Source organism: Lupinus angustifolius, chromosome LG14, assembly GCF_001865875.1.
Source record: "Lupinus angustifolius cultivar Tanjil chromosome LG14, LupAngTanjil_v1.0, whole genome shotgun sequence".
NCBI lineage: Eukaryota > Viridiplantae > Streptophyta > Magnoliopsida > Fabales > Fabaceae > Lupinus > Lupinus angustifolius.
Window position 1 is genome coordinate 15,489,649 of NC_032022.1, and position 17,535 is coordinate 15,507,183.

A 17,535-nucleotide genomic window follows, 5' to 3' on the forward strand; every position below is an offset into this window, starting at 1 on the left:
ATATCATTTATATAATAAAAAAGTAGAATTACTTGATTTAAAAATTGAATAACCTAATATATTTTACTAATAAAATAATGAAAGATAGAGTGACACATATTAAGTATATGAGGATGTTATTATCCCTTAGTATTTAATTTTGGTGACCTTTCACGTGGATAATTTAGCAGTTTTGTCAAAGTTGGCAGATAAGCAACCGAAGATTGTTGCATTTTATGTAACACTTGCGCTGTTAACAAAGTGGAATCACATTGTCTGTTCCACGTTTCATGTATCAGATTTGGTGATCTCACAAGCACAATAAATTTAACTAAAATTTTAATGAATTATAATATTTTAACATGAAGTCGTTTGACATATTGATACAGAGTGGAGACTTTGTGATGGTTTTCGTAACAAAACTTTACTTTTAAAAGGCGAGGAATATGATATACTACTTGGTTTATGGAATCTACCCTTTGCCTATGATGCCGACAATTTGATTTGTAAAACTTTAGTTAATTTTCTTCATCTTAAGAGAATTTGATTTGTAAAAGTTTAGTTCATTTTCTTTATTTTAGATTAAGGTTAATTGTTGGGATAAGGATCATTTATCCCAAACAATGTTACATTCTATGTCCTAAATTAATTATATATTTCCAAATGAATAAAAGAAAAATTTTAAAAATAAAAAATAATATTCTCATTTTTCATTGTCTCAAGACAATAAATAAGACACAATTTAAGATAAGTGATCATTAATTAATTGGACATTTAACTCGTAATCACAACAACTCAATTACAAAAGTGGAGCTTTGACTTAGGGTGTGTTTTTTTAATAATTATAACAATCCCAAATTATATTGAAATTTGTGTGATGTAGCATATCATAATCTTGGAATCTACAACCCTCTTTTCCTCTTAACCTTTCTAATATGAAAGACACTTGTATTCCGGAGATAAAGTCCGTATATTTTGATTCACACTCTAGAGTTCTTTATAACTATATATTGAATATATAAAGTTTTAATGTTATTCTTTTATTACATTTAGGTTACTACTTTTTTTCCCAATACAAATGCATTGCGGATTTAATTTTAATAAATTATAGAGATAAAGTATTTTATGATGAAACCCAGTGATGCAAATTTATACGTGACTTTTAAAATAATCAGTCAATCCAAACTAAATATTATGTCAATTTTTATGGGTTGACTTTCTGTATTGTACATTTTGTTTAACGTGCAACAATCTAAACCATTAAATATGATAAATGATAGAAATCATTATATCTAGTTAATGAATTACCATAAAAAGAGAAGAAAAAAAATGTATGCACAGTATGAGTTTTATACATTGATAGTGTATTATTTATCATTCACATTTAATATAAACCAAATTTTTATGAGTGTAATATTTGTATATTGTCAATGTAAATATTATATATAATCACTGTATCATCTACCGTTTATTTGTATTGTTTTTTGGAGAATCACTGACGATTAAAAATAATTGATGAATTGTGAACTGACAATATATGAAATTTTTATATTGTCAATGTGTATATTTTTTCTCTTAAAAATTATATTATAATACATCATACGCAAATCCCTACACTAATCAGGATTAGAGATAGCATAGCGGGCCGTCCGGCCGGTTAGCCCGTGCCCGCAAAAATTTTAGCGGGCGCGGGTGTGTCCGCATTGGTTAACGGACAAAATATAATGTTTTGTCCGTTTTAAAGCGGGCTAACAGGCTTGCAGGCGGCTCACGAACATTGTTGAATAATTAAAAAATAAAAAATTCATATAATAAATGAAATGAAATTAAATAAAGTAGTTGAAGATGAAAAATGAACAATTTTTTTTATACTTTATATGAAGTTTAACCAATCACATTAGATTACAAATTTTTTAGGATTAAAAATTACATTACATTATAACTTATTTGAAATTTTCTTATTTTTTTCTTAAATTATGTTTATGGGCCACCCACATGCCCAACGAAAATACCCACAAACTTGGCGGACAAAATAGACAAAATTTATATATCATGCTTGCAAAAAAATGTGGATCATGCAGGCGCGCCCTATAGGCAATGCCCCGTTTTGCCATATCTAATGAGTATAATTTGTACCGTCCGTGAAATTTGATGCAATCCATCCTTTTGCTTTTTTTCTCTCTCTCTATAAATATATAACTTTCTTTTATAATATGACATATTACATATTGTGGAAGGCAAAGTTTTTTAAGAAAAAAACATTATGGAGTATAGAATACGTGGAGAGATTTACACGAGGGAAAAGAATAAAGATCCACTAGAATTGAATAACAGTGCATGGCAGGAAATGCCAAATAAGTCGTTTTCAAAATCGATTCTCAAATATTTCATACAACTTTTCTAGCAAGCCCTTTGAAAACGTCAAAACCTTTAAGTAATATGTGGAGTTGTTTCTAACCAGTCAATTTTCCGTTTTTCCCTTTATATTTTATTTTCTTATGCAAGTAACATAGACTAGTTCATCGATTCAATTTATTTCTTACAAACGTTTCTTAAATTATACTGTGAAGTCTTTGACAAAAGGGCGAGGGTTGACTTAGATAATCAATCACTATTTCCAAATACTCTACCTAATTCATCATTTTTTATACTATTTGCTGAATAAGGAAGCCCAAAATACTCAAAATGGCCATAGATCCGACAAAAATTTATACACAATTAATTATCATTCATTTAAATCGATGGTTCAATTAGTATGCAACGATTCATATGGGTTTAATTAGTATGATTATATATGAATGATGTAGTGATAATGTAATATACATATTGTTAGTGTATACATTGTTTTTCTAATTATAATATCCTACTTTTACCAGAAACAATTTTTTGAAGGGTGGCCAAAAACATTAAGAGAATGAATCTGTGCGTGTTTAAACGTAAATGATTTTCATTTAACTCATTTTATATACATAAATATATAAGACTTTGACACTTATGCTTTGAAGCACGTCCTGGGAAGAAATGACAGGTACAACCCACGGTGAAGCAAATCTTGTTGGCTAAAAAAAATTAAATTGCATCTGCTTAATAATTATTTTGTAAACTTAATTAATAAAAAAATAGTTTAAACGTACTAATTGAACCTACCCTAATCTTTGCATTTCACATAAACTTAATTATTTAGTGATATTTTTTTTTCTGATCTATGTATCCTTTATGGGAGACAATTATCCATGTTATACTTGTAATTGAACCAATGTTGTTAAAATTAGATCAAACTAGTATGTTGAAATATTTAAACTGTGAATAAAACTCCTCTCTAGTCTTAATTAAGTCACATAAGCTTATGTACGATTCTTTTCGAGTTAAATTGGTCAAAATATGGTTTGACAAATTTAAGTGATATTTATTTAATTTGTTTTGAAAATGTAACAAACCAATTGAATTATATTAGTGTCTAAAGTGTGGCCTTGTATTCTATATATGATAATTGTTTTCTAACTAGGAACTTATATGTTTATTAGGGTGACATTTTACAATTGGAGATATAATTATGAATTTAATTTTATAAATTTTATTAGACATATTTTTATTAGTATAATAAGTTTAAAAAATTGTCTTGAATTCGTGTGTGTATAAGTAATTCACCATATCTTGCATAATATAAGTACACAACCTGATCTAGGTGGGTGGAGAAGTGGTACCAAAATCAGAATTCTTTTCAGTTCAATTTAATTACATTTAATTGAATGTACACTTACTTCGCTTGAGTACATAATGTAACGTATGATATAAATGACGGGAAATAAATATACATGTGTAAAAAAGATGTAACTCCACTAAATCTAAAGAATTTAATTCCAATTTCTTCCGGATTTTAATAAAAAAATGTTACGTAATAATCAAATCTAAACGCATAGAGAAAATAAAAGGGAGAACTTTTTATAATGCTTCTTGCATCCTTCATTTATTTTGTGAGAAAAAAATGTGTGTATTGATAATTTATGAGTTTTATATACACTTTTATTGTATAATTCATTATTTATGTTTAATCATTGTTAATTTTTTTAAGTAACAACAACAAATATAAATCTTTAAACAAACAATACATAAATTTACAATATTTGTTTTTTTAGACATTTGATCTAGACTCAACTATAATTTTTTTTCTAATTATATTATCATTCGTATCTCTTATTTATTCCCTTTTAATTAAAACATGATGAAAAGATTCGTTTACACTTAAGTGAAGTTACACTTAATTTCACTCATTTATTTTCTTAAAGCTAGCAAACCAAATGACTGAGTAAAATAAATGATGAGAGAAAAAAGAGAAATCATAAATAACTTTGAAGTTTCACTCATTTAATCACTGAATTTAAGAAATAAATGTGTAAGATTGAATATAACTTGTGTAACTTAACTTGAATAGAAACAAATAACTCCAGTTAAAAATATGAAATGAAAGAAGTATTTTGTAGTGAAAATTTCTACCTGTGTCATACTTTTTATGTTGTAGTAGCACAAATAAAGTTGATCTTATTTTAAATACACAAATATATGCAAGGTAAAGATATGCTATACCAAGACAAGTAAGGAAACGTTAATCACGAGTGGTTTATAACTTTATTCTTGTCGTGTGGTCTGAGTATTCAACCAAAGTGTTTTACTGTAATAACATTTGGCAATACGTGAAGTAAAAGACAAACACCACATTGTGACGGTGGAAAATTATAATAAATTAACAACTAATAAGCATAGAAACGAGTCAAGAGATTCATCTCATTCTCATAGCCTTATTCACCATTCACATTCACAGTAAGAAATAAAGAATGAAGGGAGAAAAAAAAAGGAATAAGAAAGTGGAAGACAAAGCCAGAGGGATGAGGACAAAATCGTCAATCTCATAATTGAATCGAAGCGCATTCATTTCTCTATTTGTCGTGTTCGAAAACAATCAAAAAACAGGTAACCTTAACCTTTACTTCACCTGCCCCATTATCTTTCCTTTTCCCCAAAACCTTAGCATTTTCATTATAATAACCCGATTAAATAAATAAAAACCACCGCAATTTAATCGAATTTCTTCTCTCACACAATCACATACAGACACCGTTAACCATTTTGGCCTTTACTTTCCTTTCTGATCTTCACTCACTCTATTTATTAACCCTTCATTCACCTCCTCCACAACAACAACAACAACCCATTTTCCTCTTCGCATCAAGTCTCTAACTTTTTTGTTCCAGGAGGAAGAAACGGCAAAAGGGTGTTCATTTCTGTCTTATAATTTCAATTGGGGCAATATCGATGAAGCGTGCTCTCTCTGACGAGGTTGAGGATCGGAAGATGAAAAGGGTAAAAGTGGAAGAAGAAGAAGGAGAAGAAAAGAGTGGTTATGGGGTTGGGTATTTCGATGAGAATCTTCTCTTCGAGGTGTTAAAGCATGTGGATGCAAGGACTCTAGGTATGGCGGGGTGTGTGAACAAGCAGTGGCAGAAAACTGCGAATGATGAAAGGCTTTGGGAGTTGATCTGCACAAAACAGTGGCCAAACACTGGCTGCGCCGAACAACAGTTACGATCTGTAGTCCTTGCACTTGGTGGATTCCGTCGTCTACACGCGCTTTATCTTTGGCCTATTTCCAAACCCCAAAAACCATCTTCATCATCTTCTTCTTCTTCATCTTCTTCTTATTGGCCTTCAAGTCCTTCACCTCAAGTTGTTCGTCCTAAACCCTTACCTCGTTTGGGAAAAGATGAGGTTCATCTTTCCCTTTCTCTTCTCTCTATTCGCTACTATGAGAAGATGAATATCAACAACAGAGCCCCTTGATTTCCGTTTCTTGTCTTATTCCATATCCACTTCTAGGTCTGTTTGTAAGAGTTTTTTCGATAAAGTAAAAGGAAGAAAACGAAGCGCTAAGGTCTCAGACTCGAGTCTAAAAAAAGTTAGTTTCATATACTTGTATCTCGGACAGAAGATACCTGTCTGAAACAAAAAAATCGCATTTGTTTGTGTTTCTAAGCTTTGGGTTTTTTATTATAATTTTGTGGACTTTTTGTATTTCAGTTACCAGATCTGGTTTTTTACTTTGGCAATTATATGCTAAGCTTGTCGATTAGCTTGATGCAAAAAAATTGTTGAAGGAATGTATTGTATGTAATCGTGATAAATATATATATTAGGATTGAGTTTTAATGATATCTTTGTATTGAGATTTAATTTTGCTTATTTTAGGGGGTTAGCAAAATAGATTTGTGTTTGGATCTGAGAAAAGAAATGGATATGGTTTGTGTGCCAAAATAAGAAATTGGTATGGTGCGAATTGAAGTGTGGGATTGGCGGTGATTGGGTGTGTTTTCCTTCTGAATAGACTCAAAAGACAGATGCAAATGTCTTAGGTGTAATAAATGTCTGGTACTGCTCATGCTTTCTGGCACTTGCATCCGCCAAATCGGTAAACGACACCAAGATAAATTTGGTTTTCTATGAGTCCCACCAAGCCATTCTTTTGTCTCAATAGGCGTATTTGGGATTCTTTTATTCTATTATAGATTAACAATTGCATATTTCTTATGGTCCTTTACTTATTTATCAAATTGCAACTTTATGTTTCAACAAACTACACCATGATGTAGTGATAAAAGACTTCATTGGACTTTTAAGGTTGATGGTTCAATTTCTGAGAGTGATATTTAAAAGGGAAGGGATACCCTTGATAAAAAAATTGCATCTTTATATCAAAATCCAATTTTTTTTTGTTGAAAGTTGGTTTTGCTCATGTCAATTACCCAACATATTGAGAAGTTTGTACCAAACTCACTTCTCATTGTTTTAGAAACAATGTATCTTCTTAAATTGAGGATTAATAAGAACTTATATTACTAAATTAACCTTAAATTGGTATTTTTTGATTAATCCCACTTATTAAAGTGGTTTTTCTTATATAAAGCTGTGGTTTTAGTTCTTTTTAAATGGTTGTTTTATTCCATGTCTTAAACATTTGCCATGATATAAACCAATTACCACAGCAAAATTAGCTAATGAAGTGTTTTTTTAGTAGTCATATATTCTAGTATAAAACTTTCCTACAATTTTTCTTACATCAATCAGAAAGTTACATATATGACTTGTAAATACCTCTAATAAGTGAGTATGAAGATTTGTACGAGTAAATATGATATTTTTCTTCAATTCTCTTCACTAAGGATAATTTCATTTCATGTCTAAAATAACCGTTAAGGAAAATCCAAATAGCAGACGCCAATTTTCTTTGATTGTGCAAAATTGACAAACTAGTTGTTTGGTTCCCTTCTCTCAAGCCAAAAGATATTGTAGCATTCAATGTCTTGGACAGTATGTGCTCGATGGAATATCTTATCCTAAGCATTCTGAAGGCAATAATAATGGTTTATAAATCAACTATTGAAATGTTACATGAATCAATGTTATAAACAAACCCCATCACTCATTTATTCATAGGATATGTGTGCATTACACTTAATTCAATATCCTTACTAGCAATTAACCAATAAGCAAAAACCAATAATTTGATTTCATTACCAAAATCAACAAACTTTGCTTGTTCTGAACTTAATATCTTAAGATTCATCATCAAGATCCACTAAAATTCATTCAATGTCTAGTACATAAGGCCGTACTAGCCAAAGTGATTATTCTTCCCTCTATGCAATTTTCATAATTAAGAATGGTAGCATAAAAATTAAAAAGACATGAAAATTATTCCCAAAAAACATTATTATCAGTCACTTGTGGCCGAACTACATATACTAATAAAAATAATTAGTTTTTTTTTATTTCCTTAAAAAATACGATAATATTATAATTTTATCCTCCTAAGTCTAGTTAAAGATAAAGGGAAAGAAATATTGGTATGTGATTGTGACATAAACTTTAATTGTTGAATTTATGTTACAAAAAAAATGGTTAGTCCGAACAAAATTGGTGGTACTAGTGTTGGGGTTACAGAGAATAAACGTGCATATATTATGAAGCCAAGGTTTTATTTATTTTTACCTTTCCATTTTTATTCTTTCATTACAATTTAATAATTCCACTCACACAAATCCCTGTTTTGTTTTAAAGGTTAGGCAAGTGGAGTACAACCATAACCACTGGTGCTTTTTTCTTCATTATCTCGGAACCACTTTTTTACCTTTTCTTTAATAAATTATTATTACATTTCATTTGTCATCAATTTTTGACACTACATGTCTCCATTATTTCACGTCATCTCATTTTCTCAACGTTATCCATTTATTACTGAATGCAGGAGATAAATTCTGAGCAATTTTCACTTCCCTTGTATGCTATGATTCAACATTATCATTTTTGTCTTTTATGCCCTAGTATAGATGATAAAGATGAGTGTGCAAAAGCCAAATTAGTTGCATAGTGGAGGAATTGATTTGGAGTATATCTTGTTCACATCGATAGAGTATAGAGGTTGATTTTGTCTATTTGCCATTTAGGATTATTTGTCTATTTCTGGTGTGCTGTATTATATGCAGATGAGTCAATGTGCCTTGTCTCTGTTTGTGTTAGGGGACATGTTTGAGGACAAACTTTGTATATTTTTATACTTTTTTATTTGTAAGATTACAAGTGACATGGTCATTGAATTCTTGCCTTTTTATTTATATACTTAATGCTAGGTAAAATTTGAAGTAAATCCTAACAAGCTTATCTACATTCAGATGTCACCCACACTAAAGAAGCAATTAGTTGATGACTGCAAATTTATCACGCAATCATCAAACCTTAGTCTCATTAGGTGGGGTCAACTACATGGATCGGACGATGCCTCTTCTATACAAAATATACTCATAGTAGTCACCATGAAAAGAAGTTTATATAGATCAGTTAGTGCCTTATTTTCTTCATGAGTGAGTTGATGACTTGATATGGCTTGTTATAGCAGTTAGAAACTTCTTATCATTGTAAAAATTGATGGTCAAAGAAAGAATAGAAATGTTTGCCATTTCAAATTTGGGATTTGTTTTTTTTCCTGCAGCTAGTTAAACTTCCTCACAGAGATTGAAGAAATGTGGCATGTAAGTTAATGTTCAGGCACCCTCCATTTTTAAGCATCATGTTGAAACATTTTTTCTGTTATGGGAATCAAAGTGCATGTTGGACTATTTTTAATCATCATACTCTGGTACATTAAGCAGTTTAAACAGTACCTTGTTGTCCGTACTTTCTTCCCCTCAATGTTATTATTACTACTATTTTTTACTACTATTAATGTTGAAATTATAGCCCCACAATCATTTGCACTTAAAATGAACCTTTTTCCTAGTTATAGATTTGTTTTTCTGTTTGGTAGACATCAATACCAAGTAGCAAGTTGCATTATGTTGGAGATTCTTGCAAAGAATTCAGAGTGCACTTTTCCTTTCTACCTATCATGTTCCTGAAGATTTAGATAACAGCAACAAACAAGGTGACTAGGCTAGGGGACAACATTTGATTTGCATTGTACATAACTTAGTGCTGCTGCACCAAACAAGCCTTTTCTGTTATGTAACTGCAGTTTTTGATCAAAATGCTGTGAAATGGGACTGTGTTATTCATAGTCATGGGAACCCTACGCGTTTGGGGTACAGAGAGAGTAACATGTAAGGGAGGCATATATTACTGACCCTCATTTTTATCAGTTGACCCAATATCGGGCATTATCTTATCTTTTTTTGGCATTACCAAGTGTATATCTTCACAGTTGACACTACGTCTCGAACCAAAACCTTAAAGCATTAGTTTCATGGATCTTTCCTTCTTATAAACTCTTTCGCTCCTCCCGCATATTCAATGTGAGACTTCACACTTAATAAACCCAACATTCACCATTTTGAATAAGAAATTAATTTCTTTCATATTTGTGACGACATTATGTTATGGTAAGACATATTTGAATATTAGGTCAATAATTTTGAAGTGATTAGAATCCACCCCTAAAAAGTGAAGATTCTTAACCAGAATTTCGTAATTTAAATATTGGGTCTTTTACTGCTTACATGAATGGTAATCGAAAACAAAAATAATATTTCAAAATAAAAAACCAAATTTAAAAATATTAATCTAACGAAAAAATAGTATTTGATTTATGTTAGAAATAATAGGTAGTTCACATTGTTAAAATGAAGTTGAGTCTCCATATGACAATGCTAAGGTGTCAGAGGATTATTAGTTTCATGAGAATGACCCAACACCCATTCAACCTTTCATTCAAATTCATATTATGTTATAAAAGTAACAAACTTTTCTTTAGAAAAATACCATCGGTTAAAATATCATGTATATTTTTAACACGATATAAACAACAACACTTAAAGTAATAACACGATATAAACAATAACACTTAAAGTAATAACACGATATAAACAACACTTAAAGTAATCCTTGTAAACGATGTCTATGGAATATTATAATTTAGATTTACAGCAAATTTGGTCGGGCTTTATGAAAGACCATCTTTGGACATGCATATTCAAACGTATATTACAAGCTACCTTGTCTTATTTTGACCATCCAAAAGAAAGAAGAGCGTGAAGTTGGGAAGAATCATCTCTCCATAACTGTGTCTCATTTCATGTTTCAAGCTTGTCATATTTTGCCATATGAATAAAATGAAAATTTTAAAAACAAAAAGATATTTTGATTAGTTTGAGATATAAAATGAGATACTATTCGGGATAGTTAATCCTAATCCGCGTCAAGTGGCAATTTAATTATTTTATCATTCTAAATGATTGAAAAACTAAAGACTATATGGACTAAAAGATGCAAAAGTTTATTAAAAAAAAACTAATTTGCAAAAGTTTTATATATATAATATCTTTTTGTTGTTGAAAGCAACAAATAACATGTTGTTATTAACAACAACGAAGCACCCATCTCATTATTTGAGCCTTGGATATGTCGTATATATAAAGTAAAGATTGGGAAAGAAGTGTCTCAAATCTCAAATGAAACACATTGTAATAATGGGTTCCTTGTTAGTGTTGGTGATTCTGATTCACTCATTAGCAGTGAAGCCAGAAGCTTATAGAAACATTTTTATATTGGCAGGGCAAAGCAACATGGCTGGAAGAGGTGGTGTAGTGGAAGACACAGCCACCGGAATCACCACATGGGACGGTGTTATTCCACCACAATGCAATCCAAAACCATCAATTCTTCGGCTGAATGCAGAGCTGGAATGGGTTGAAGCACAAGAACCTCTCCACCAAGACATTGATGCAAAAAAGACTAATGGGGTTGGACCAGGAATGTCATTTGCTAATTCCATCTTGAACAAGCGTGAAGGGTTTGGTGTGGTGGGTTTGGTCCCTTGTGCTATTGGTGGAACCAATATAAGCCAGTGGGAAAAGGGAAAAGTGCTTTACAAACACATGATGAAAAGGGTTAAGGCATCTTTGAATGATGGTGGTAGCATTAGAGGGTTTCTCTGGTATCAAGGTGAATCTGATACAGTGAATCTGAATGATGCTCAATCTTACCAAACAAGAATACACAAGTTTTTCATTGATGTTAGGAATGATCTACAATCTCCTTTGCTTCCTATAATCCAGGTATTTTTTCTTTCTTATTTTTATCACTAATTTGTTTATTAGTTATTTGTTACTATTAGGTTCGGTTGTGTTTCACTTTCACCATTTGTTAGCTCTTCATAGTTAATACATAAGTTTAAGAAAAAGTAGTTGGTATTGCAAAACAATTGAAACATCAACTGATTTATTTAGGAGCGAATCAGTGTCTGTCCATGTATGTCCGGACAAATAATTAAAAGTGGTAGTTGACATTTGATTTATTAGGAAGCAAGTGGAATGGAAGAATCTGCACATTTTAGGTAGAGAATAATGTATCCACATATGTCACGATTTTACTAGTATGAGAAGATAATTTATTTCTTTATACCAGGAGATATTTCATTCCCTTTTAGGTATCTTTTCATACCAACTTTAAATAATAGTATGCTGTATGGGAACCTACATCATGGCATATTTAGGGTAACTGCAAAATATATAAAAGCTCTATACAACACATGGGATAAACATTGGTAATACAAAAGTTAATTAGAAACTCATGTTACAAAATATTTGCAGCTTTAAAATTAGATATCAAATATTTTTATAGAAATACATACATTAATAGTGTAAGAATTTTTTATATTATTATTAGATCATCTATAATTTATATTTAATTATCCTTCAGTTGTTGATAATGCACCGATTGTATATAAATATCCTTGCATAGATTTTAAGCATTTATCTTAAAAAATGGTGTATATTTATTTTTTAATCTTTAAATTTCGTAGGTAGCATTGGCTTCTGGACAGGGCCCTTACAAAGACATAGTACGACAGGCTCAACAATCTATCGACCTCCTAAACCTGAGAACTGTTGACGCATTGGGCTTGCCCCTTGAGCCCGATGGGCTTCACCTTACGACCCAGGCCCAGGTTAATCTGGGTCAGATGATGGCTGATTCATTCCTTCAGTTCGTACCATCTTCAATTCCACAACAACTTGTTAGTCCAACAACTAATCGCAATGAAGCTCGCACAAGACCTTATAATTGTGCCTCTCATAATTACATTTTTTCATTGTTTATAAGATTTCTCATAATAATCTCCCTAATTTTCTTATAGTTTCCCTCTTTTTCATTTCCATGTTCGCCCCCATGCATAAACAAAATCATGGTATTATACGTTACAAGTCTAATAGAAAATTCAAGCAGTGTATAAACTATCTGAAATTCTGAACCATATATAAAGTACAAGTACATTTTAAGGTAAAGAGTTGTTGTTAATGGAATTCATGGTTTTGCTACCAATCATTCTCTACACTGATAGATATAATCAAAATAACTATCTGAACCATATATTTGTACTGCATTGTTTATCAATTATCATTCCAACAAATTTTTTGAAGAACATTTAACATGGAGAAAATATACATAAACTGACATAACCTTGTAAGTATAAAGAATGCCTAGAGCTCCAATACTCTATAAGGCCTCCATGGTTTCATTTAATAAAATCATTCATAAGATTGCAGAAGCGACAAAGTTGAAGTCAAAGCTTTAGACCAATAGAAAACATGACAAGTTTATTAAGTCTTACTTTTTTTTTTTTACAAATTTGTATCAAACCTTGTAACACTCTTGTAATCGTGGTTGATCTTTTAATAATATTCATTTTTGCTGATAAAAAAATGTATGTCTTAGTCTTGTTGATGATTTAATTCCTTTCTTAATTAGAGGAAAGCATGCATATTCGCACACCTATAGTTTAAAAAAGTGGATCATCTATACTATATATAAAGTCAAAACATATTATAACTAATTATATGACATAATTTGCACTTACCTATTTTGCCCTTATAATTAATAATTATTACAATATTTTTTCATACAATAAAAAAATATAAATGAAGGTTAGAGGAAGTTACATCTACCAAATATATCAAACTATCAATGCATTTTTTAATAATATCATATTTCATTTTTATATTTTTATATTTTTATCAAAAAATTATAATATCATGTATAGAAAAAGTAATATAATTCTCTCTAACGAAATACATACAAATTAAATATTAAATACTAAAAAATAAAAATGCTGGTTGGGACCGACACGCTAGTGGGTTAATAAAACAAAAACATGGTTTTTGGCCTACTTAAAATTCCAAGTGGGGTTTTAAATTCCATAAACCCTGGGGCTGCATACGGCGCGCAATAAGCAAATTAAATAAGATTCCACAACTACATGAAAAAGAGGTCATTCGGACTAATCGGTTGGGGTTGGTGACTAATTAACACAAAAAGAGCACACATAAAAGAACATAAAAAATTCATGTTGGATTTAATTTATTTACAATTAACTATAGTTATAACAAATGGAGTTAATGCGATATGACCCAGCTGCTTCCTAGTTCTTGCTAAAACCAAAGAAATAAAAAAAGTATCATATTATGTTTATTTGCAATTATAATTGTCAAACTATGTAAACAAGATGTAGGGTATATGATAGGATCCTCCAGTTTCATGCCAATGGATGGGGATTACATATTTTCATTCATGTTTTAATTGATGTATCAAGTCAATCACAGAGCTCCATTTATTTAAAAAGAAAAATTATAAAAACAAAAATTAATATTTTAATATTATATTGTGATATTTGATTGGTCCGGAACAATGAGACAGAAAAATTATAGGACATGTGAATGTGAATAGGGTGGATATCAAAATTAAATCAAATGTATTTGCACAACAATGAAGGATAATAAGTACATGGAAGAGAATGACCCGCACTTCCTAGCTTTTGGGTATGCCAGTGTGTATCAGCCATGTCACTTGACTAACACTGGTTGATATTAAAATATGATACAACCATTACTGAGTTTGAGTATATCAATTATATTTATTTATAAATGTATTTATAATTAGTGAAAGGAGAAAATTTAATTGAGTAAAAGAATTAATGAGACACAACAATAAAGAAAAAATCTCCAAATTTACATTCATTTCTTGGTAAATATAATGACAATAATTATGTTTACCAAATTACTAAATTCACATGAAATTATTAAAAATGTCCTATTAACAATATCGAAAGTATTGTATACAGGTTGATTAGATATTGTTTTCATTAATACCTAATCATTGTAACAATTGTTTAAACAAAACCTTCAAGAAAATGTTGGTGAATGTGATATATCATACTTTCATTCATTTCACGAGTCCTATTTCCTTGGAAATTTTCAATGGCTGCTTTAGAAACAAATCCGCAAAGATCTAGAGTTAGTGGAGTAGAAATAATAGAAAATTAAGAGTGTGGTAGAGAAAAAAGATCACGAGCATTTTATTTCCACAACAGTTTAGTTAGAAGAAACATCTAACTAGCTGCTATTTCTCTAACTATGAAACTAAAACATGAATAAATATAAAATGGCGTTGCAACAAAACAACCAGCCATGAACCAAGTTACCCAACAAACAATGGTCGACTCCTCTCTATTGATGGAGAGAGAATTACAGCTTTTCCTCATTTTATCATAATAATCATAAAGATAAAAATGTAATAGCAAATTACATTTTCTTTGTTTTTTGGTATTACTTGACTCTCCGTGCCGGAGATGGAGAGGAGTCTCATTCATAAACAAAAGTTCTATTCCCATATTCCAACCTCCATGAACCCATCCTCACTAGCACAACCCCTGAACATGCCATTACAATTAAACCCATAAGCCACTTCACCACTATTTGACACTGCTATGAGCCCAGCGAACCCTTCATCGAGCCTATCATTGATAACAAAGTCCACAGCTTCTTGCAGACCCAACCCTTTGTACTCCATCACAGCCGCCACCTCACGCGCCAGCGTCCCGCGTATGATTGCTTCCCCTTCACCGGTACACGACACACCACAAACCTCACATGCGTACGTTCCAGCACCTATGAGTGGTGAATCACCGATTCGACCGGTCTTTTTGTTCATGAGTCCTCCTGTTGATGTTGCAGCTGCACACCGACCCTCCCGGTCAACCACCACGCACCCCACCGTCTCCGGCGCGTAAACGCTGATTGGGAGTCCGTTCATTACTATGGGACTCTCAACTGCTGCACCGCACGTGTCGTATCCAGATGTTGGAACCCTGTAATCGAACTGCATCATCCAAGTTGTTTTGTTAGTCATCATGGAAATACAATTCATGTCATAGATATCACATGTCGCAAATGGTGTCCCTCTCTATGTCTCAGGCCAACTAAAATACTACATTTTATTATTATTGAGACAGAGAATGAGATATTGTTGGAGACATGTAATCTCATCCCCGATGCAAGTTGTTTTTTAGTGAATCAATTGTACTATATTTGCTTACCAGAATTGTATTTGCTTCCTTTGCCAATTTCAGCATCCCTACATTTTCGGGAGTGATGAAATAGTCATTCTCCACCAACTCCACACCCTACAAAAAACGTAGAATGATAGGAATTAATACAGAACTTATGTGAATGTTAAGCAGATACTAGTTGAGGAATTTAATAAATATTAATATCTTTAATATCTCAAAAGCACATATATCTTTTATATATATATATACACACACGTGTGAGATAAAAAACCAATCCAAGTGTCCACAAAAACAATGTCCTGTGGATGCTTTTTAAAGATTTTTTCGTTTTAATATTTAAAAAAAGGCTAAATAAGTTAATGGGAGGTGGAAAATTAAGCAAAGTTTATGTTTGTCACGTCTATGCAGGTGTAAGAAAAGTGAAAGAGAAATGTCTATTTTGTGCATGTTATTAAAACATAATTTGACTATTGACCCAATTTGCAGTGAATATGAGATATGAGATACAACATATTTTGAGATGGAGTAAATAAATATATGTGAAGATTATATTATTTCGATTTTAACTCTGAAAGGATTGAACTAAAATAATAAATAAAATTTAAAAAAAAAGCAATTATATTAATGACCACATAGAGAGAAGGATCTTCACACTTGATTATAACCTTTTTTTTCATGTTTATACATTTGAGCTATAATATAATTTGATTTAGAGTAAGCAAACAATTAAAAACGTGAGTTAACAAATCCTATACGAATAAGGAAGGAAAGTTGTATGAATAGGAACCTGTTTTCTGGCGAAGTCTTCAGCGCCGGCGAAGGCAAGGTAGGAATGAGGAGATTTTTCCATTACAAGACGAGCGAGTGAGATTGGATTTTTGACACTAGTAAGTCCCGAAACGGCGCCGCATCGTCTCTTTGTACCATCCATTATACTAGCCTCCATCTCCACCGTCCCCTTCTCTGTCAATGCAGATCCACGCCCAGAATTAAATAACGGATCAGTTTCCAGTTCCCTCACCTGCAAAATATAATCATATTATTCTCATTATACGAAATTAAGACACATGACAAGATTTGTTATGAAAAATAATGAAGGTTTTTTAGACATACGACTAGTTCAACGACGTCAATGGCAGAAGCATTGGAACGAAGAGCAGAGATTCCGAGATTGAGAACACGTGTGAGGAGTTGTTTCGCTTCTTCTTGGCGTTGTGGTGGAAGATTAGGGTCCACACCAGCACCACCATGCACAGCGATAGCCCAACCCACCATTTTTTCTCTCTCACTCTTTTCTTTTTCTCTCTCTCTCTTTCTCTTCGCTCAGGTATTTCCTTCTATGTGGGTGTTTTGCAGTGATCCTAAAGGTTGGTTTTTTATGCTTTTATAGGCAATTCCGGATTTGAAGGGATTATGTGGTGGAGTTAAGTTTTGGGTTTGGGTTGGATTTCTGAATTGGGTTTTGTTGTCACTGCTTTGAACACAACTCAGCAGCTTCTTTATCACCAATGAATGGGGGAAATACACAATCTCCACCTTGCCCCTCTTGGCTCATTCACTTCAATTTGAATAAGTCAAAAAGCAAAATTCCAGGTGTCTTTTCTCTCCACATATGTGAGATCAATTAAGCAATAATGTGTTGATTTAGTAGTTTAAGATCTTACTGGATTTTG

At 31.6% G+C, this 17,535-nt stretch overlaps 3 protein-coding genes across 3 annotated transcripts; 2 read left to right on the top strand and 1 right to left on the bottom strand.

Annotated features, from left to right (window-relative positions):
• On the top strand, positions 4,952-6,165 carry LOC109327160 (F-box protein GID2). Its single transcript, XM_019560224.1, has one exon. The coding sequence runs from the start codon at positions 5,290-5,292 to the stop codon at positions 5,812-5,814; it is 525 nt and encodes a 174-aa protein (XP_019415769.1). The 5' UTR covers positions 4,952-5,289; the 3' UTR covers positions 5,815-6,165.
• LOC109326227 (probable carbohydrate esterase At4g34215) lies at positions 10,866-12,839 on the top strand. The gene is made up of 2 exons (XM_019558925.1): positions 10,866-11,576; positions 12,323-12,839. Exons 1-2 carry the CDS (start codon positions 10,971-10,973, stop codon positions 12,653-12,655), a joined length of 939 nt encoding a protein of 312 aa, XP_019414470.1. The 5' UTR covers positions 10,866-10,970; the 3' UTR covers positions 12,656-12,839.
• Positions 14,843-17,319, bottom strand: LOC109327171 (probable isoaspartyl peptidase/L-asparaginase 2). The gene is made up of 5 exons (XM_019560238.1): positions 16,976-17,319; positions 16,650-16,883; positions 15,890-15,976; positions 15,171-15,672; positions 14,843-15,010 (listed from the first exon to the last, which is right to left on the bottom strand). Exons 1-4 carry the CDS (start codon positions 17,135-17,137, stop codon positions 15,175-15,177), a joined length of 981 nt encoding a protein of 326 aa, XP_019415783.1. The 5' UTR covers positions 17,138-17,319; the 3' UTR covers positions 14,843-15,010; positions 15,171-15,174.

Coding starts and splice junctions, on each gene's coding strand:
- LOC109326227 (XM_019558925.1), top strand. CDS start 10,971: ATGAAACACATTGTAATAATGGGTTCCTTGTTAGTGTTGGTGATTCTG. Junction 11,577..12,322: donor CTTTGCTTCCTATAATCCAG/GTATTTTTTCTT, acceptor TAAATTTCGTAG/GTAGCATTGGCTTCTGGACA.
- LOC109327160 (XM_019560224.1), top strand. CDS start 5,290: ATGAAGCGTGCTCTCTCTGACGAGGTTGAGGATCGGAAGATGAAAAGG.
- LOC109327171 (XM_019560238.1), bottom strand. CDS start 17,137: ATGGTGGGTTGGGCTATCGCTGTGCATGGTGGTGCTGGTGTGGACCCT. Junction 16,884..16,975: donor TTGACGTCGTTGAACTAGTC/GTATGTCTAAAA, acceptor TATATTTTGCAG/GTGAGGGAACTGGAAACTGA. Junction 15,977..16,649: donor AAGACTTCGCCAGAAAACAG/GTTCCTATTCAT, acceptor CGTTTTTTGTAG/GGTGTGGAGTTGGTGGAGAA.